Source organism: Callorhinchus milii, unplaced genomic scaffold (genome assembly GCF_018977255.1).
Source record: "Callorhinchus milii isolate IMCB2004 unplaced genomic scaffold, IMCB_Cmil_1.0 Scaffold24, whole genome shotgun sequence".
NCBI lineage: Eukaryota > Metazoa > Chordata > Chondrichthyes > Chimaeriformes > Callorhinchidae > Callorhinchus > Callorhinchus milii.
Genome location: NW_024704765.1, coordinates 70,108 through 91,503, shown reverse-complemented (window position 1 = coordinate 91,503; position 21,396 = coordinate 70,108). Strand labels below are relative to the sequence as shown.

Here is a 21,396-nt window from a genome sequence, read left to right as displayed (position 1 = left end):
GATAAATAATAATTCTTTCATTTGATATAGCGCTTTATCATGTCTTTGAGATGGCCCAAAGAGCTTCACAGAATATACTGTAAAATTAATTGACTCCACTTTGTGGGTGGAAGGTACTATACCAAATATAAGCATTATTATTATTAACAAAATATTTACTGTTACCCTTGATCCTATTTGTTTTTTTCATGTAGTAATAATCCTTGCATTTTATATAGCGCTTTTCGTGTCAGGAGGTTATTCCACATCGCTTCACAGGACTGACTGTGTTTCGTGGGTAAACATAGCAACCAATTTGAGGTTGGCAATGTCCCACAAACAGTCGTGAAGTGAATCACCAATCTTATTTGTGTGGGATTATTGGCAAGGACTCTGGGAGAAATATCCTTTTCCTTTCCAATAGTGATATGGGATCATTTGTGGCCATCTGAATAGGCAGACAGGACCTTACCTTACTGGAGTTTGTGAGTTCCAAATCCTGCCATGGGGCATGAAGCCAAAACCTTCTGACTTGGAGGCGACAGCAATAAAACTGATTAGACCGATATACACACAAATACGTCAAGAGAAGAAAATCTGGTGTGACAGGAGTGGAGAATAAGCGCTGGGAGTGGAAGTCTTTTATACAACACAGTACAACTTTACATTTATACAGAGCCTTTCACATCGGGAAGACATGCCAAGGTGCTTGAAAGACCTGGCTTGGCACATGAGCTGAGGGGGGTTGGGAGCGGAAAGATGACCAAAGGCACAATCAAAGCGGAAAGTCTTGAGACGGATCTTGAAAGAGGTGAGGGAGTGGGCAGAACGATGGCGGATGGAGTTTAACATTGCAAAGCGTGAGGTACTACACATGGGGCGCAATATTGGTTGGGAATGTGTTCTAAATGGGGAAGCACTGGAAGAGCAGAGAGATCCAGGAGTTCATTGATCATTACAATCTAGGTGAAGAAAGCAATAAACAAAGCAAATGGGACTCTAGCCTTTTTACAAGAGAATAATTAATTATTTTCACTGGTTGGTGAGTCAGTCATGAGATGGCCCAAATTAAAGGGGAAGTTAGAAAATGTCCCTACACAGAGGGTAGTGGGAATGTGGAATTCTCCATTACAAAACCATCATTGGTGCTCGAAAAGGAGGTTGTGGGGGATAAGATTAGGTGATTTGTGGAGAAAATTGCTGGTACAGACTGGATGGACCAAATGACTTGTTTTTTCGTTGTTACCCTAACCTGCGATTTTCTCACATCACAGCTTTGTTTGCAATTTTCCAGTCCCAGGATTTATATAACCTGTAATTTTCTTTCACTGAAAAGGAAAAGGTTTATATTTCCATGATGCAGAGAAACGTGTTACAGCTTGCCCAGAACAGCCCTTCCCCTGAGTGGATCGAGCTATTCCATGGTGACAGTGTTGTGCTCACTTTGCCATCTGAAGCTCACTCACAGACACAAAGTGTCTGGGCAATCAGGCACAATTGGAACACAATGACATTTTCAGTAAGTACTTGCTTTGGATTGGCTTTATTTCTCTACAGCTCTGCTAGGTTGGTAGGGTTCAAGGCCAATGTTGGGGACATGAGTTCCATCTTGTCTGATTCTCAAATATGGTCAGGGAGGAACGGTGAGATGTTTAAACTGAAGATGGTTAAAGATTTCTTGACAAAATTCAAAACAAGAGGCTAACTTGCGGAAAATCTATGCTTTGATTGAGGATTCTGCACTGAGTGAAATTGTATGTTGAAAATCATTGCTCGGATGCATCACTGATTGTAAACTTATTGGTTATTGTTGCTGGATTTTAAAAATGACCCAGTTTGTATCAAATTGTGTAAAGAATCATGACTGACACATTCCCTATAAACCCGTCAAGTCAGTGAAAAATTGTGGTGTTCCCCAATTGGAATCCTTAACAAAGAATCCCAGTTGTGCAAATAGGGAATACCATTTGTTCTCCGGAAGTCACATTGACCCTGGGAATACTGCACTCCTGGAGCACAGTAGAATTGGAATTCTAAGGGAATTCCTTGTTAGGAATCTGGTTAAGAATTATCACAAATTAGACCCCAAAGAATCCCAACTATGATCTTTCTTAAGCTGTGCATGGGATGCTTCGGTCAGATTCCACTATGTCTGCAGAGAGATACAAAGACTTTCAACAATAAGCTGCTTTCCATTGTCATGTGGGTCCCTGTCATTCACATATATGGTATGTTAGGGAGAGCAAGAGAGTGGAGAGAGACAGAGTGATTGACAGAGAAGGGGGAGAGAGGGGGAACACAAAGAAATGGAGGGAGAGAGGCAGAGGGAGAGAAAGTGATTGAAAGCAGGGAGAGAGAGTGTGTATGAGAGAGTATGAGTGAGAGTTGAGAGAAAGAGTGTGAGTGAGAAAGAGTAATTGATTTCAAGGCACATCAAGACCTACCTTTTTGACTGCATTTTCAGTCATTTTTTTCCCTTCCCATTCCACCTCCCCTGGCTCCCACCCCCAGCCGTCAGTGTTGAGAGCTTTGAGACGTCCTTCTGATGTGAAAAGGACGCTGTGTAAAAGTTGTTATGTTTCTGTAAGGGAAACACAAAAATGTTGCCTTTGCGGCCTGCAGACGTTTCTCAAATAGGTCATCCAGTCCTCTTCAGCCAAACGGTTGGACCCCCCCCCCCATGTTAGGGATCATCTCCCCTGCACTTCTTCAAAAATCTGTGTTCATACAATACAGCGCAGAAGGAGGCCATTCAGCCAATCGTGTCTGTGTTCTGGTTTTCATGATTTACATTCCCTTCGCATCTAACTTGAAACTAATTGGGTACTCGTCCTGTTATCTGTGTGACATTACTGGATCAAGTTAGCTGCCAAGTGTGCCTGCATAACATTCACTTCATTTCTAATTATCTAATTTTAGAAAAAGCACATTGTGATATTTAGTTTACATGAAAGGTGCTGAATATGGTTAACTTGTTCATTGCGGCTCCTGTGACAATCTTTCCCACTCTGTCAGCATGCGCTGTACTGTGTGTTACGTATAAGACCAGGAGCCAGTGTTGTAACAGAGCTAGACTGTGCATGTTTAAGTAGTTTTAGCTTTCCTGTGTAATTGCAAGTTAATTGGCAACGCTTGTCACTTTTGTGTACTAATCTGTGTGACCTCTTAGGCATGTTCTGGAGGAGAGAGAGGTTGTGGTGTACCCTGAAAAAGCGAGGAATGTGGAGAGTAGTCCTCTACATTTTTTCAGTGAAAGGTTTTGTATGCTGACTATCTACCATACCAGGAGTAATGGTTATTCTCAGTCATTCTCACTGCAGTCAATTCCAAATGCTGTAGTGGAAAGCTCCAGTGAATTGTAACATAAGGTGTGTTTACTTGATGGTAGGTATCTGAATAGTCAGCATGAGCTCGTATTCATGTTTTGTTAATTACACAGAAAAATTCTGTGGTGTGTTACAAGGCCCATTGATGAGAGGGGACTGCACTAGATGGCAGTGCAAATGTCACAGGCCCCAAATTCTCCTGGCCTCAGCCTTAATAATAATACGAATAATAATAATAATTCTTGCATTTGATATAGCCCTTTTCACATCTTCCAGATGTCTCAAAGCTCTTTACAGAATATACTGTAAAGTGAATTGACTGTATATTTGTGGGCGAAACACTACAGCAAATTGCGCACAGCAGACTATTGTCTTCAAATTTAAGATGTAGAATTTTGAAGAGAGCTCAGGAAGACATTAAAAACTATGACATTGAAGGGAGATTCTCCTGGTGTCCTGACTACCAATCTTTCACATCAATTGTTCATTCATCCCCTGGCTAGCTGTGGGATCTCATTGTACACAAATAACTTGCTTTTCCCTGTAAAACGATCGCTATTCTTTTTTTTCCAGGAGAAGATGGAGCTGGAGGATATTCTCAAAAGACTGCAGGAGGATGGGGTTGACACCGATGTCTGCACCGCGGATGAAAATCTGCAGCACCTGTGGCGAATTTACCATCGCTCGGAGGGCATGCTGCAGGCCACTGTCAAGGACCTGGAGCGAGTGCAACAACAGCAGGCTACTGAGATGAAGGAGGTGAGGTGGGGCGGGTGTTGGGACATCAGGGTGTGTGTGTCTGCCTGGCTCAGTTGGTAGCACTCTCTCTTCTTGACTCAGAAGGCTGTCAGTTCAAGCCCCATATTGGAACTTGGAATTCATCTAAGCTGACACTCCAATGCAGTGCTGGGAGTGTGCTGCATTGTTGAAGGTGCTAGACTTTGGATGAGTCGTTAAACCAAGGGACCCGTTTGCCTGTTCAGGTGGATATCAATCATCCTATGGCACTAATGACAAACGTGGGTGTGACCCCTCACTCGGTGGATGGTAAGTGTAGGAACTCCCTGTGAGCCTCCCATGGGCAGCACAGCTCAGCATGAAATGCATGGGAGCATTGCCACCATCTTCCTGCCCATAGCTCAGACAAACATCCCTTCCAAGTGAGCAATTGTTCCACCAGTTGGAGGTGTGAAGCTTGGAAGCAGCTGCTTACCTCAGTGCAAACCAATCAAGGTGGATTCCCAGGCTGTATGAACGCATGTGAATGAACACAGAATCCAGGTAATGTCTTCCTTAGAGTTAAGTCTTGAATGGCATCCTTCTGTGCTGTGAACTATTTGTTCCTTATGCCACCATTGAAATTCTAATAAAAATAAGACATTATTTGCAGAGTGGTCTTGGTTTTTCTGTAGGTAGAGAATTATGTGACTCACATCCGGAACCTGTCGGAGGAGCGGGAGGCAGTGACAGGCGAATTTGAACAAGAGAACGAGGTGCTCAAGGTGGAGCTGCAGCAACTGCAGCAGGAACAAGGTCAGAACATCATCACCTTTGAACTCTGGCTCAACCACTGTGCTGTGACCCTATGGCTTTATCTAAACTTCACATTGTTAACTTGCTCTTTTCCTACAATCTTTCCGGAATATGTGTTTAATTAAAAATTAAATGCTATTTCTTCAGAGTTGTCCAATTCTGAGTTTTATTTTTTTAAATGTTTATTTTTCATCTTCCAAACCCATCCATAGCATGACAAGCATCTCCTAGAATTAGCGAGAGGCTCGGTTCTGAGACCAGAAGCCAATGATAATTTAGAAAAAACAACAAATTTGCATTTATTTAACATTCTTCATGTAAAAGAAAACCTCTTTACAGAATGAGATTCATTAGAAAAGAACGTTGTTATGGAAACAATGCGGCTATTAATTTGTGCCAGGAACATCTTACAAGCAAGAATGAGATGAGTAGCAAATTAATTAGAAGTAACAGCACTTCCCCACCACTCCACTGGGACCATCAGCCTCGTCTACGAGTTTAGAAAGTCCCAATGTGAGTTTTGAAAACGCAACCTTCTGATCCAGAGGCAAGAACTCTATCAACCGAGCCAGGCTGACAGCTAGCTCACTGCGCACTTTGGTCCAGGATCCAACGAAAGAGAAAGTACAAAAGTATTGAATAACATCTGTATTCCCTTGAGTTCAGAAGATTGAGGGGTGATTTAATTGAGGTTTTCAAAATAGTAAAGGGATTCAATAGGGTAGCTACAGAGAAACTATTTCCTCTGGTAGGGGAATCCAGAACAAAGGGGCATAATCTTTTAAATTAGAGCTAGGCCATTTAGGAGTGAAATTAGGAGGTAGTTTTTCACCCAAAAGGTAATGGAAATCTGGAACTCTTCCCCCCAAAGGCTGTGGCTGCTGGATCCATTCACATTTTCAAGATGGAGGTAGATAAATATTTGTTAGGTCAGGTTAATAGGAGATGTGGGGCAAAGGTAGGTAACTCGACTTGAGGTAAAGATCAGCCATAAGCTTATAAAATGGCGGAACAGGCTCGAGGGGCTGAACATCCTACACCTGTTTCTGTGTCTATGTATCTATGTATCTCGAAGCACTGCACAATGGTGGGGTTGGATGCCAAGCAACGAATAAGGGGAAGTGATCATAGATACAGTCAAAGAGGTGAAATTTAAAGATTAAAAAGGGAGCGAGGCAGGGGGCTGAGGAAGAGACTCGGGGTGATTTGAGGTATGTAATGTGCTAATTATCACAAGGAGAAAATGGACAAGGTCCTTTTGGTAATTAGTATGTAACATAGCTTTAATTCTTTGGCTGATGCTTGTGCAGATACTCAGCTGAAGGAAGTGGAGGAGATGCTGGGTCAGGAGGGTCTGGCAGACATCGCACACAGTGGTCCTAGTGAACAGATTGCCTACCTGTTAGTGGAGCGAGCTACACTGCTGGAGAAGCTGGAAATAGCAGAGAGGAAAGTGGATTCGCAGAGTCTCGCAGGCAGCCTACGGGAGACTCATTTACAGGTAAGATAAATACAATCGTTCAAGGAGCAAATGGTTCATAATTCTGATTGGTGGAACAGTCGCTCGCTGGGAATGGATGTGTGTCTGACCTGTGGGCAGGAAGATGGTGGAAATGCTCTCACACATTTCCTGCTGAGCTATGTTGCTCACCCTGAAGCTCGCAGGGAGTTCCTGGTACTTGACATCTGTTCAGATCCTCGCTTGTCGGAAGGCAAATGATCAACTCCTGACTATTCTCCTTCTGGAAGAGGTAAATGGGGTCTCCTTGGAACAGAGGTGACATGCTTGGCATTGGTATGTTAGAATCGAACCTACACACTGTGTGGTCTTGGTCATTCAATCTCTCTGCCAGGTGGGTACACAGTATTCCAGGGCACTGCTGAAGACAATCCAGCCAGCCTGGCTCATTGGAAGGACTTCAAAGGGCAGAACAAAGGACTTCACTGGGGGCAGGGATTCTTACCACTCAGCTCCCATTAACCCTGTAAGCCAAAGCCCTAATGGGTAGGGTGGTCCTAGCTAGACAATAATAATTACATTTGATTTAGCGCCTTATTACATCTTCTAGACATCTCAAAGTGGAAAGCTTGCCAGACAGCTTTACCAGAAAGCTTTACCCCTGAAAAAGCGCTCCGTTAATCGACTAACAACCAGATTCCTACTTATTGCTAGTTAAACAAAGGCGTGTGGAGCAAGGAAAGTTTTGCCTGCCCAGTAATTGAACCCAGGTCCTCTCGCTTGTGAGATGAGTTCTCTAACCATTGCACTGCAGGACTCTATGTCTCGACGTCCCTCTCCACTTTATCATCTCAAGTTTAATATTGCAGCGCAACTCTTTGCACTGTACACTGGAGTGTCAGCCGAGAACCTGAGCTCGCAGTTACAAGCCGCTGCCGGTATTGGCAGCCGCAGATGCACTACCTCCCTTTTGGTGTTGGTGTTGGTTAGTATAGAGTTCAGCTGCACTCGGTACAGAGTTCCATTGGTAACTGCAGCTACTCCTCACAGGAAGAGCTGGAGCAGATGCAACAAACACTGGAGGAGGAGTTAAGGCAACAGCGGGAATCCATGCAGCGTACCAAGGAGGCTATGGCTCAGGTAAGCCAGTCTGGCCCGCCCACCCACTACGACACTCAGTGTCTGCTTGTTCTACCTGTTGCTTGAAAGAATAATATTTTTGGAATGAAAACCTGGTTGGAGAGAGAGAAATTTGAGTTAAAATATTGGTGGACTTGTTAGGTTGGACTTGAGCTAGGTGCATTCAGAAGTACACACCTGTGACTTGCAGGAGTATGAAGCGATGCAGTAGGCAATAGGGGGCACGGGAGCTCAGATGAATTTCGGGAAGCAGAAAGGGAGAGGTAGCAAGGAGATGAAAGTGGCAGGAGTGGGATGAAGGAGTTAAGGGACATGAAGTAATAGTCCAAGGTGCCTTTTATCAGTGATAGTGATGTCAGCGCCTTGGGACGTCCTCCTGACGTGAAAGGCGCTTTATAAATGGAATCTTGTTGTTGTTGTTGTCAGAGCGGATAATCACCAGATCAAGCAGGTGATCATGGAGGATTCATGTGGAGGGAGGGATTGAGAGAGGAGAAGAGGGAGGAGAAGTCAGCAGACGAGGAGCAAGAAAGGGTGAAGTGGAGATTCAAATCACCCAAAATGAGGAGAAGCTTGGAGCAGAGGAAGATAGAAATGGGGAGATGTTGGGGGAATGATAGATGAGGAGAATTTTTAGTGAGAGATTGGAGAATGAGGTTGCGAGGGTGTGAGGAGTTCAAAGGAGGGGAAGATTCTGGAGGAATGAAGAGACAAAGTGAAGACTTGGAGATGAGAGCTACATCACCACCACTAGGGTTAGGTCGTGGGGAATTATGAAAGGTGTAACTGGGAGAAGTGCCCTCAGTGAGGTGGAATGTGTATTCAGGAATGATCCAGGTTTTGTTCAGAGCAAGGATGTTTCTCTTTGTTGGAGAGAGAGCAGACATTTTGAAGGGCGATTTGAATGGGATAGCTATCAGAAAAAATTGCAGGATGAAGAGGGGGATGAGGAGTGATAGGAAGGGGATGGATGTGGATTAAAAAAAGAGAGGTTCACTGCTGGTGGTGTGGGGGTGGGGGACAGAGTCCATCCCTGGTCCATTTGATGAGGTAAATATCACACGAGCTGCAAACAACCCCATTTTGTTTGGTATTCCTTTGTTATTGATTGGAAGTTTGTGACCTCTGCTGATGTTTTACGCTTTGAGTTAATAAATTTCAATTTCACTCTTTCAAAAGGAACCTTTATCTCAGCCTCCAAGCCCGTGGAAGAAGCTATTCGGGGTCCATCAGCAAGCGCTCAGGGTCTCCACAGACGCAGCAGTATGTCCCGTCCACTGCACCAAGCCATTTGGCCTCTCTCTCTCTCCACCTACATCCATGCAGAGCAGGACAATAAACCACATCTCAAAACGTTCCTTGAACAGCAGATTTTCCAGGTGGCTTTTAAGATCAGACAGTTTTGCAAATAGTCCACGTTATATACATTTCTGAGAGGAATTCGAAATGTCTTGCATTTACATTGCATCTTCTGTGAAAGATGTGAAGCTTTGAGCCATGAGTGTTCGTCTGATGGCTCGTGTGGGTTTTGATTTTCCTGCTCTGTCTGAGGTTCCAACTAACCCCATTAACCCTGGATTCCCACTCCCCTCACCTCACTCACCTGGTGCATGCCCTCACCATTCCCCCCTCTCCCTGAAACTTTGCATGGATGGAAACACTTCCTTCTGACATCCCACACTTACTTGAAAATCCAACCCAGGGGTGTGCAGGCCAGCCAGGCCAAGATGCTGTTGTAATACAGTGTCTGTCACATTGTACTGAGTGACCGTCTTGCTTGCACCCAGATGATATCTGATTAGAAGGGACATTGTGAAGGATTTGGGAATGGCAGACTGGTCCTCCCACTCATCACCTGTTAACCCTGTAAGCCAAAGGCTTAACGGGTAGTTCTAGGTGGTCCTAAGAGGACAAGCAGCGGGAAAGCTTGCCAGACAGTGCTCTCAATGGCAAACTGTGTGGTTTTAGCTGGTTAGACCCAGCAGTTACCCCAACACACAGCCCGAGCCTAATACAAACAACAACAAGGTTACATTTGTATAGCGCCTTTCACGTCCCAGTGTGCAGCATTTCAGACCCGAGCTGGTGTCAGGGAGGGAGAAGGGAGGGGAGGGGAAGGGGGCTGACCGATGGAATGGTCGAAGAGGAGGGTTTTGAGGCGGGACTAGAAGCTAAGGAGGGGGCAAGGTGGAGTGATTCGGGGATGGAATTCCAGAGGTTGGGGGCAGAGTGGCTGAAGGCTCTCCCGCCAATGGTGGGGCAGGTGGGTCGGGGGACGTGGAGCAGGCCGGAGTCATACAAATACTCTCAGTAATCAAGATGCAGGGTGCATTCCTCCAGAGATGAAGTTTGCATTACATTCCAGACATGGAGAACTTTCTATATGTAAGTGGAAATCAGTCTGATTTGGCTGAGTTTCCATGTGTGTCAGACACCCGGCCGACCAAAAGATTCACTTGTTTAGGCACAATGGGAAATGAAGAGGGAGCGTTGCTTTCTCTGACTGTGTTACAATAGCATTTGCATTGGAGCACCTGGGACTTGGCCTGGATAAAAATGTGTGTTCTGATCCCCTGATAATTGCTCTCTATGTTTTCTGGACCTCCTCAAAATCTACCGCTCCACTCTAGCCTCGGCCAAGTCGTCCTTCTACTCCAGGATAATCCTGGAGGCGAAGAACAACCCCAGGCTTCTGTTTTCTACCACATCCCGACTCCTCCGTCCCCCCCGCCACCCCGCACAGGTCATCTCCTCCAACCTTCAGTGCGAGAAGATGCTGGATTTCCTTCAATCTAAAATCAAGGGAATCCGCTCCCCGGTCATTCTCCCTCCAACTTCCACCCCGCCACCCCTTCCCTCCCACCCTCCGACTCCTAACCATCCTCCCCTACACACCTTTGAACCCGTTTCCCCACCCTCTGTCACCAAACTCATCCTGTCCCTGAAACCCATCACCTGCTCCCTTGACCCCATCCTTACTCCACTCCTTATCTCTCAGCTCCATCTCCTTGCCCCACCTATCACAGACATCATCAACCTGTCCCTCTCCTCTGGCTCTGTTCCCATTCCCCTAAAAACTGCCATCATCACTCCCACTTTGAAAAAAACCCTCCCTTGATGTGTCGCAGCTATCAAGCTACCGGCCCATCTCCAACCTCCCCTTCCTGTCCAAGGTCCTTGAAAGAGTTGTTGCCTCCCAACTGCACTCTTTCCTCTCCACCCATTCATTATTCGAAGCCCTTCAGTCGGGTTTCCGTGCTGCCCATAGCACAGAAACCGCCCTGGTCAAGGTCACCAACGACATCTTGACCATCTGCGACCAGGGCTCCCTCTGCCTCCTCGACCTATCGGCAGCATTCGATACGCTATCCTCCACCGCTTGTCCTCCCACCTCAACCTTCAAGGCCCTGTCCTTGAGTGGTTTAGGTCGTACCTCTCCCACCGTCTTCATTTTGTTTCCACAAACGGCTTTTCCTCCAGCCCCCGCACTGTCTTGTGTGGTGTCCCTCAGGGCTCTGTCCTCGGTCCCCTCCTCTTCACCCTCTATACACTCTCCCTGTGGTGACATCATCCGCAGACATGGGGTTAACTTCCACATGTATGCGGATGACACCCAACTCTACCTTTCCTCCTCTACCCTCAACTCCACGACCCCCGATGTCCTGACAGCTGCCTGTCCGACATCGAGTCCTGGACGAGACACAACTTTCTTCAGCTCAACGTGTGCAAAACTGAGGCCCTCCTGATTAACCCGCGTCAGCGCCTCCGCACCTCAGGCGCTGACAGCATCAGCATCCAAGGCTGCATTCTCCACCTCTCAAAGCCAGTCAGGAACCTCGGGGTTCTGTTCGACCCTGAGCTGTCCTTTCTTCCTCATATCCGCGTCACAACTGGCACCGCCTTCCATCACCTCCGGAACATCGCCAGACTACGACACTACCTCACCCCTCACGCGGCTGAAACTCTGGTCCATGGTCTTTATCACCTCAAGGCTGGACTATGGGAACTCTCTCCTCGCCGGCCTTCCCGGCACCTCCGTCCACAAGCTGCAGGTCATTCAGAACTCTGTAGCTCGTGTACTGTCCCGCACCAGGCTTCGCGACCACATCGCCGTCGCCCTCACCCTCACCCTCGCTCGCCTCCACTGGCTTCCCATCCCCCAGAGGATCGAATTCAAGATCCTCATCCTCACCTACAAGGCCATTCACGGCCTCGCTCCCTCCTACCTCTCTGACCTACTATCCCCCTACCTACCTGCCCGTAACTTCCGTTCCTCTGGCTCCGGTCTGCTCCACATCCCCCGCCCCAACTGCCCTACCATCGGTGGCCGGGCCTTCAGCCTCTCAGCCTCGAGGCTCTGGAACTCCATCCCCCAGTGCCTTCGCCGCTTCCTCCCTTTCCTCCTTCAAGGCCGGTCTCAAGACCTTTCTCTTCGACCGTGCCATCCCCTCTCAACTCTCTAGCCTCTCCTCACTCACACCCTTCCCTCCCCTCCCCCTGACAATTTCCCCCCTCCGCGCTCCCTCCCTTCCCTCCCCCTGACCATTTTCCCCCCAAGGCTCGGGTCCTGACCCAACTGTCCAGCGCCTTGGGACGTCCTCCCGAAGTGAAAGGCGCTCTATAAATGGAATCTTGTTGTTGTTTCATATTCTTTATGTCCGCATACGCGCGCGCGCGTGTGTGTGTGTCCGGCATTGCAGACTCATAAGGAGGACGTGGAGAGAGAGCTGCGGCTTCGCGAGCTAGCGGAGCGAGACCTGGAGGAAGCGGCACAGCGACTGCAGATGGCACACGAGGAGATCCGCCACCTGACGGACAAACTGGATATGGAGAAGAAAATGCTGGAGCAGAACGGTGAGTGAGAGACCAAAGCTGTCATTAGGATGCGGGTTGAATATTGAGTGCTTGTGAATGAAAGCAGGACACAGTCCCAAAATGTCGCAGTATAGACACCGGACATTCAATCAGGGCCTGTGTTTTTCTCCACATAAATCACCGAGTCTTCAGTCACTACATTACTCGCCTCTGTATCTCCTTACCTCTATCCCTCTGCCTCGCCCCTCTATCTGGCTTTAAATCCCACCTTAAAACCTGTTTCTTCCCCCACACCGTTAAGTACCTTCCCCTCCCCTTTGCTTGGCGACTGACCCATCTCTGTGAACACATCCTATGTGAAGGGGTCCGGATAAAGGCAAGATAAAACAATATTCCTCTTCTTCAAGCACCTGCCTCATTTCCATGTGAAAGAGTCTGATTAACTTCTTTGGGTACGTGTTGCGGCAGAGCATTCCAAACTTCCCTCTAATATTTTTCACCGATTTTCTTAAGTTTGTGCTTTCCTGCAACTGATTCACCGACTAGTTGAAATAACCCTGTAAGCTTTATACTTAAAGACTGTAAATTTTTACCGGCCCCTCAGACCCCCCAAACTCCAGCTCATCCAGAACTCTGCCACCAGCACATAACCATCACCCTTTCCTCACCAAGTTACAATGACTCAGATCAAGCTCATCACTCACGCCTACAAATCCTTTCATGTTGTCTCTGTGATCTCTAGCCTCACTCTCCTGCTGGTCCCCACTTCTTGACAAACTCAGGTTCCCAGTCCCCTCTGTCCTGCCTTCATACACCATCTAGAACCTTATTCCCTCTATTTATATTTAACAGTTGCTTAAAAACCTACCTCTTTGCCCATGCACTCCCTCCTCCCTTTTCGGTATCCGGCATTGCCTCTGTAAAACATTCCCAAGACTCTGCTGTATGTGAAGGGTGCTGTACGGATGCCCCAAATTCTACACAGTGCATGCACCAATGAAGGTCTTTACAAGTTTGAGTTTTACATTCCATGCCTCCAGATAGCAAAACAAGGTCTGTTTGTCTATTTCTGGTCCTTGGTACTTGTGCTGCCACTGACCACTTGTGTTTTTGGCTCTTTATTATTATTATTATTATTATTATTTTATCTTCAGACCCTGCTCTGCAGGCAGCTCGTCGGGAGATTGAAGTGCTCAAGGAAGAAGTCGCTGAACTGAGGGAACGTGGTATGTGGAACTCGCACTTTGTGAAGCTTGATCATGAATCGAGTTACATTTGTTGCACTGTATCTTTTAGGTTTCAGTTGAAGCTATCTTCTCTAATTTCATTTCCCATACCAATTAATATTATTTTCCTCAAGTATTTATCCAATTTCCTTTAAATTCTATATCACGCACACTTTATTTAAAAATAAACCCTGAGCCTTTCTCCAGTTTATTGTCATCAAAACTGAAGCTCACGGCACTGCCTCCTCATCTCAGGCTCTGACCGCATTGATCTCCTCGTTTGCTCACTCCAACTCACTGAGTCTATGTGGAACCTCAACGTTTTGTTTGCCCTTCAAATCCCTTTCAAACCTTTCATCCAGACTCTGACCAAATCCCTCCATCCCTGTGGCATTATTTACCTCCGTACTACCCTACCCTCAACACAGCCAAAACCCTCATCCACACCTTTGTCACCTTCAGACTTCTTCTATGTCTTGTGGCCCCCCAGCTCCCCTCTCCATAAGTTCCAGACCATCCCGAATTTGTGTGTCAGCCTGGCAGAGTGAGCAGGATTTTTTTCTCTGAGTCAGAAGGTTGTGTGTTCAAGCCCAAGTCTAGGCTGACGCTCCAATACAGACCTGAGGTGTGCTGCGTTGTTGGATGAGCTTCCTTTGGATGAGCCGTTAAACTGAGGTCCCATCTCCCTGTTCAGGTGGACGTTAAAGCTCCCATAGCAACAAAAACAACTTGCATATATTTAGCACCCTTCACGTCCCAGAGAGCTTGACATTGGCGGAGCACGCCGCTGAGCTGGGGGAAGGTGATCATAGGCACTGTTGAATAGAGAAGGGAACTTGTACCAGTGTCTTGGCCAACAATCCTTCAACTAAAATTGGTCACTCATTCAATGGCTGTTTGTGTAACATTGCTGCGCGCAAATTTGCTGCCACGTTTGCATATGCTCCACTTTACAGTATATCCTGTGAAGTGCTTATTATTATCATCATCATCTCCACAGCCTTCATCCTGTCCCGCACCAGGCTCAATAAACCAATCACCTCCAGCCTCACTCGCCTCCACTGGCTTCCTATCCTTCAGTGGATCAACTTCAAGATCTTCATTCTCACCATCAGACGTCTCCATGGTCTTGAACTTTGTGATCTCCTGGAACCTACCCCTGGCTATTCCTTTCACTCTGCCAATTCCAATCTGCTTCATGCCCTCGTCCACTCCCCCCCACCATCAGCAGGCAAGCTTTCAGCCACTTTGCTCTCTCCCTTCAGACATTTTGCTCTCTCCCTTCAGCTCCCTCCTCCTCCCAAGCCTCTATCCACTCCAGGTCCCTCCCAGCTCAGGCTCCTATCAGTCTTCAGAAAAAGAAAGAATCCTTTCGCATCACAAAGCATGACCTCACACTGCCTGAGCCCATGTATAGTAGCCGGGCCATTCAGACCCATCTGGCTGAGAGTACCCTGCCCAAGTCCATTTAGTTGGAGGCACCAACCTATTTATAATGATCAGAACATTGCAGAGAAGTCCGTGGTGTCTACGGACGCAGTAGTTGTATATGTTTTGGGTCAATGTTCAACTCAGAGTTGAATCATGGCCAAGAGGGAGAACACGAAGTTGGAAGGAACGGTGGACCCAGATGATAAAAATCTCTTTGTTTTCTTCACAGATGTCAATGACATTGACAAAGCCAAAGAACAGAATAACAAATTGGATAAAGAAATCCTAGCGTTACGCGATCGTGTGAGATTGTTGGACGCGGAGCGGAAATCTCTATTAAAAGTGGTATGTTAGTGTGATGTGGATGGGTGGGGGGTGGGTGGAATGTGAGTTGTTGCTTCCCAGCTTCGCTCCTTCCTCTCCCGCCACTCCCTTCACAAAACCCTCCAATTGGGTTTCCATGCCGCCCACAGCACAGAAACAGCCTGGTCAAAGTGACAAATGACATTCTGTCCATCTGCCTCCTCGTCCTTCTTGACCTTTCTGCTGCCTTCGACACTGTCGACCACTCTATCCTCATCCACCACCTCTCCTCTCACCTCAGCCTTCACGGCTCTGTCCTTGACTGGATCAGATCATACCTCTCATGCCACCTCCACTTCATCTCTACAAATGGTTTCTCCTCTAGCCCCCGCATCGTCCTTTGCGGTGTTCCTCAGAGCTCTTGTCCTTGGTCCCCTCCTCTTCAATATCTATATGTTCCCACTTGGTGACATCATCTGCAGACATGGGGTCAACTTCCACATGTATGCGGATGACACCCTCTCTGCCGACACCCTCTCTGCCTCCACCCTTGATTCCAGGATCACTGCTGTGCTGCCAGAATGTCATCAAGTCCTGGATGAGAGCTAATTTTCTTCAATTAAACGTCAACAAGACCAAGGCTCTTCTGATTGGCTCCGGTCAGCGCCTCCACACCTCAGGCGCTGATAGCATCACCGTTTGACCCTCAACTATCCTTTCTACCCCACATCTGGACCATGATCTTCCCCTACCTCCGCAACATCGCCCGGCTCCGCCACTGTCTCACACCACAGGCCGTTGAAATCCTCATTCACGCTTTCCTTATATCAAGGCTTGACTATGCAAACTCCTTGCTTGTCGGCCTCCCCAACTCATCCCTCCTTAGGCTACAGATCATCCAGAACTCTGCAGCCTGTGTCCTCTCTCGCACCAGGCTCCGTGACCCTATCACACCCATCCTCGCCCAACTCCACTGGCTTCCCATCACACAGAGGATACAGTTCAAGATCCTGGTCCTCACCTTCAAAACCCTCCATGGCCTCGCTCCCCTCTATCTCTGCGACCTCCTAACCCCCTATCATCCTGCTTGCTCCCTCCACTCAGTGGAGGGAGCACTTCACTGCCACGCCTCGCTTGCCCCACTATTGGCGGGTGGGTCTTCTGCCACTCTGTCCCCACCCTCTGGAACTCCATCCCACAGTCCCTCCGCCTCGCCCCTCCCTTGCCTCCGTAAAGACCCATCTCAAGACCCTTCTCTTCGACTGTGCTTTCGATCACCCTGCTTCCCCCCCTGGCCTCTAACCTCCCCGATCCCGACTCCCAGCTCGGGTCCAAAACTCTTAACTGTCCAGCGCCTTGGGACGTCCTGACTTGAAAGGCGCTATACAAATTTTGTTGTTGTTGTCTTCTGAACTGGTGCTGAAGTTGAAAGTATGTGTTTTAAGAATTATCCCTGCAAATCCTTTGGCTCCTGAAGTGTGTTAGTCTGGCTCAGTTAGTAGCACTCTCACTCTTGAGTCAGAGGTTGTTGGTTCAAGCCCTATGGCAGGACTTAATACTCATATAGTCTATGCTGACGCTCCAATGCAGGGCTGGGGTGTGCTGCATTGATGGAGGTCCTGTCCTTTGGATAAGATGTTAAACCCAGATCTTGTCTGTCTGTTCAGATTAAAGATCACACAAAATAATTTGAAAAGATTTGATTTGCAACAATAATTTGCAACAATCTCTCATAAAATTGATCATTCACTTCATGGGTGGTTGTGGGACGTTGATATGCACAAATTGACTGTTGTGTTCGCCCACAAATTATACGGTCACCCCACTTTACAGTATATCCTGTGGAGCACTTTGAGGCATCCTCCCGATTTGAAAGGTGCTATGGCAACTGTAAAGGGGTTATTATCATTATCCCTTTGATTCCTGGAATGTGATTGCCAATATGACAGTGATGCCTGACACAATTTGGGGTAACTTTACCTTACTTTACCGTTCTATAGGCCAGTAAACATGACTAGAGCAGTTTACACACAAAGCTTGCAATGAATTACAGTAGAGCTGTGTCTGGCTGAAGCACTCGCCCATGTTACATCTTTCCCAGACCCAATCTCCCGAAGTCTCTCTGACTCTTTTTCCCGCATTCGCATTTTTACTCTTTTTTTTCTTCCTCTTCCCATCACATTTTTCAATTTTTGAAATGTTCTTTCTTATTCCTTTCTTGTCCAAAATTCACCCCCTAAAAGATTCAATAAATGGCAAAGTGCTGTGCGCAATTGGTTGTCGCATTTCGCCCACAAACTATGCAGTCAATTCACTTTACAGTATATTCTGTGAAGCACTTTTAGACGTCGCGAAGACATGATAAGGCTCTGTATCAAATACAATGATTATTATTATTATTAGTGGGTAGCACCCTTGCCATTGAATCAGATGGTCAACAGTTCCCATCATCACTTTGAACTCACATAGTCTAGGCAGATGCTCCAATACCATGCTGGGGTGAACGCTGCATTGTCCTTCAGATAAGATGTTAAACCGAGGTCTCATTTGCCTGTTCAGGTGGAGTAATGGTGGGGTAAAGAACCCAAAAAGAAAAGGGAGTTTCTCTCTCCCGGTGCTTTCACTAGCAATCCCCCAAATAAAAATTGGTCATTTACTTCATGGTTGTTTGTGGAATATTGCAGTGCATAGATTGACTGTTGTGTTCCAGCTACAAAATACACAGTCATAATGCTTTACAATATTGCAACTTCCTTCCAACATAAAAGGGGCTATATCAACTTCAAGATTATTATTATTAATATTAAATACAAGTTAACTAATTTGTTAATTATTTATTTATTTGAGTCATTCATTTAGGTTTTGTTTGCCTTATGATTTGTGTGAGCATGAAGGGAAACCCCTTCTATGATTCTAAGCAAAAAAAATTAGAAAGATTAAGACGGGATGTGAGGAAATGCTGACAGGTGACTTAAAGAAAAGCTTTGAAGGATTTTATAAAAAGATGAAAAGCAAAAGCAATAATTCAAAAAAAAGTTAGAGCCAATTAGAGATTAAAAAAAGGAAATCTAATTGTGGAAAATCTGAATCAAGGTTTCACCTCAGGTTTATGCCAGATAAAGTGAAACTGAGTACAAGGAAAGGAGATGCAGCAATAGGGAGAATTATAGAAAAGTAAATGGAACAAGATCCCAGGGCCTTTTCTGTGAAGCACTTTGAGTTTGAGATGTCTCGAAAGATGTGATAGGACATGATATCAAATGCAAGGATTATTATTAACCAAGCTGCTCTCTGGAGACAGCATTAGAATTCTATTACTTTCTCTGCAGAATGTACAAACATTTTTCAAAAAAATAGCCAGCTTCACTGCTAAAGCCAAACCTGTTGTAGAAAATGGAAGGTGTCAGTGTCAACAGGTGTGTGAGCCCCCCTCACCGTGGAGAGGTTTAACCCCCTGAAGCTGCTTTGTGAGGTCACTTTGTATTGTGATCTGGGGCACATAAAATCTGATTTCATTTCCACTGGTATTTTCCTGCCCAGGTGTTATCCAATGGGCAGAATATTTATGGCTATTTCCATCAATTTGGCACATTTGCAGCGGGGAATGCTGAAAATGACAGGAGTTGGCCGTTGAAAGAGGTGCGTAAAAAGTGATCCTTGGAGACGTGCCTCCTCCCCTGTGGTGATGCACTTCATTACAAATAATTAAGACTTATTCTGTTGCACGCTGACTGGAGCTGAGTGATGAGTTGAAACAAAATGAGCTGCAAAATGTGTATACCTAAGACTTGCCCATGGCAGTTATTGATTTGGGCACAAGTCAAGTCTGAGCCTAGTGTTAAACCAATTTAGGTAAAAAAAAATATATATACTTTTAGATTCATAGTGTTGGTAATTCTTGTGTTTTTGGTGAGCTCTTACAGTTTCTTCCCCTTCACTCTTTAGCCTTGTGACTCGCATTGTTCCTCTGACAGATAGAACAGGAGGTCACTAGGGATGAGGAGTTTGTTATTAAGAGAGAATTGAAAAGTTGGGACTCTTTCCACTCGAGCTGAGAAAGTCAAGAGCTGATCTTTTTGGACGTCTAAAAAAATCATGAAGGGGTCTGACAGGTTGAATAGTAACAATAAAAAAATTTCTACATTTGATATAGCGCCTTTCATGTCAGGAGTGCTTTATGAGATGCACTGTAAAGTGCAATGAGCGTGCATTTTGTAGGCGAATGCAGCAGTCAGTTTGTACACAGCATACATAGACGTGAAGTGAATGACTAATTTTATCTGGGGGATTGTGGGCCAGGACACTGGAAGAATCACCCTTCTCATTTCCAGTAGTGCCGTGGAATCTTTAACGTCTAACTGTCCCAACAAAAGTTTGGCAGCTACTCAGAACTGGATAAGAGGGTAAGCCTAGACAGTGTGAATGGACATGGGAAGCGAACAGTAGAGTGGGAGTAGGTTAGGTGGGTCAGACAGAGGATAGCATAAATATAGACTTGATGGGCCTGTTTGTTTGCTATACAGTTCTATGATTTGAACTGACCTGCTCTCTGGTACCATTCTCTTTTTTGTCATTCATAATATAATAATAATCCTTGCTTTTGATATTGCGCCTTGTCATGTCTTCGAGACGTCTCAAAGCGCTTCACAGAATACACTGTAAAGTGATTTGACTGTATATTTTGTGGGCGAAACGCAGCAGCCAATTGCACACAGCAGTATCCCACAAACAGTCGTGGATTATGTGACCAAATTTTTTTTAAAATTTATTTTGAAGGAATTATTACCCCTGGAAAAGCATTCCACCAATCATTTAACAACCGGGTTCCTACTTACTGCTAGGTAAACAGAGGCGTAGAGAGTAAGGAAACTTGCCCAACATTTTGCCCTGCCACAAATTGAACCCAGGTCCTTTCGCTTGTGAGGTGAGTGCTCTAACCACTGAGCTACAGGACTCCACAATGTGAGGAATAAAGACATATCAGAGACCAGACTCAGTGCCGCTCACCCTTTCTCCTCTCTTTTATGAAAGAGAAGCTCTCTGACCTTGGCTGTGTGACTGAGGGCTGACAATGCACTGTGCTGGCAATCAGACATTTCATACTGGAGTTCCAGTCAGCTGTTGCCAAATCGTCCGGACATCTCTGATGCCTTCATCACCAGCCTACCCCAGCAATGCTAATTAATTAAAAACTAATTCACAGCCTATATTCTCACCCCATCATCCCAGTCCTTCAGATCATATCTGAAGACCTTGCCAACAGTCCATTTCCCTACTCGCCGTCCAACTGCATACACCATTGTTAAGCAATGCAGGGTGCAACCCCACATGAAGGGAACTATATAAGTGCACGTTGTTGTTGAATTAATGCAGTTTTGTGCTGCTTACTATATAAAATTAAAATTTTCCTTCAATGCCAATGGCACCTCATGAGTTGCCACAACTGTCTGTCAGACATCAAGTCCTGGATGAAAGTCAATTTTCTACAGTTGAGTGTCGACAAGACCGAGGCCCTCCTGGTTGGCTAGGTCAGCACTTCCGTACCTCAGGCACTGACAGCATCATGCATGGATGCACTTTCCACCTCTCTGTGCCAGTGCAGAACCTTGGTGTCTTGTTCGACCCTCAACTGTTTTTTAAACCCCACATCCGTGCCATTACCTGTTCGGCCTTTCCGCACCTCTGCAACATTCTGTCACTACCTCTCCCCTCAGGCTGCTGAAACCCTCATCCACGCTTTCATTATGTCCAGGCTTGACTACTAACTTCCTGTTCACTGGACTTCCCAACTCTTCCCCCAACAACCTATGATTATTAAGAACTCTTCACCTTGTGTCCTCTCCTGCACAAAGCTTTGTGAGCCAATCATCTCCATCCTTGCCCTGCTTCACTGGCTCCCCATCCCCCAGAGGATTGAGTTCAAGAACCTTGTCCTCACCTTTAAAACTCTCAAAAGTCTTTCTCCTCCTTACCTCTGCGACCTATTAAAACTTCACCAACCTGTCCACTTCCTCCGCTTGGCAGGCACTGGCCTGCTCCACGTCCACCGCCCTTCCCGCTCCACTATCTGTGGTCCGGCCTTCAGCCTTTCTGCCCCCACCTCTGGAACTCCACCCCGGAGCCCCTTGGCTAATTACCTCTCTTGCCTCTTTCAAGGCCCGTCTCAAAAATTTACTTTTCAATT

At 46.3% G+C, this 21,396-nt stretch overlaps 1 protein-coding gene across 7 annotated transcripts in view; it reads left to right on the top strand.

The window, feature by feature from the left end:
* ccdc30 (coiled-coil domain containing 30) overlaps positions 1–21,396 on the top strand; it is a 61,511-nt gene that overhangs the window by 6,092 nt on the left and 34,023 nt on the right. For 4 of the 7 annotated variants that reach the window (XM_042343559.1, XM_042343555.1, XM_042343556.1 and 1 more), the window contains exons 2-10: positions 1,316–1,498; positions 3,879–4,064; positions 4,718–4,838; positions 6,149–6,339; positions 7,348–7,437; positions 8,617–8,700; positions 12,138–12,291; positions 13,407–13,478; positions 15,139–15,254. In XM_042343559.1, the coding sequence (XP_042199493.1) occupies positions 1,316–1,498; positions 3,879–4,064; positions 4,718–4,838; positions 6,149–6,339; positions 7,348–7,437; positions 8,617–8,700; positions 12,138–12,291; positions 13,407–13,478; positions 15,139–15,254 (1,197 nt within the window). The remainder of the gene's footprint in view (positions 1–1,315; positions 1,499–3,878; positions 4,065–4,717; positions 4,839–6,148; positions 6,340–7,347; positions 7,438–8,616; positions 8,701–12,137; positions 12,292–13,406; positions 13,479–15,138; positions 15,255–21,396) is intronic. The other 3 variants (XM_042343560.1, XM_042343561.1, XM_042343558.1) reach the window with 2 other exon arrangements.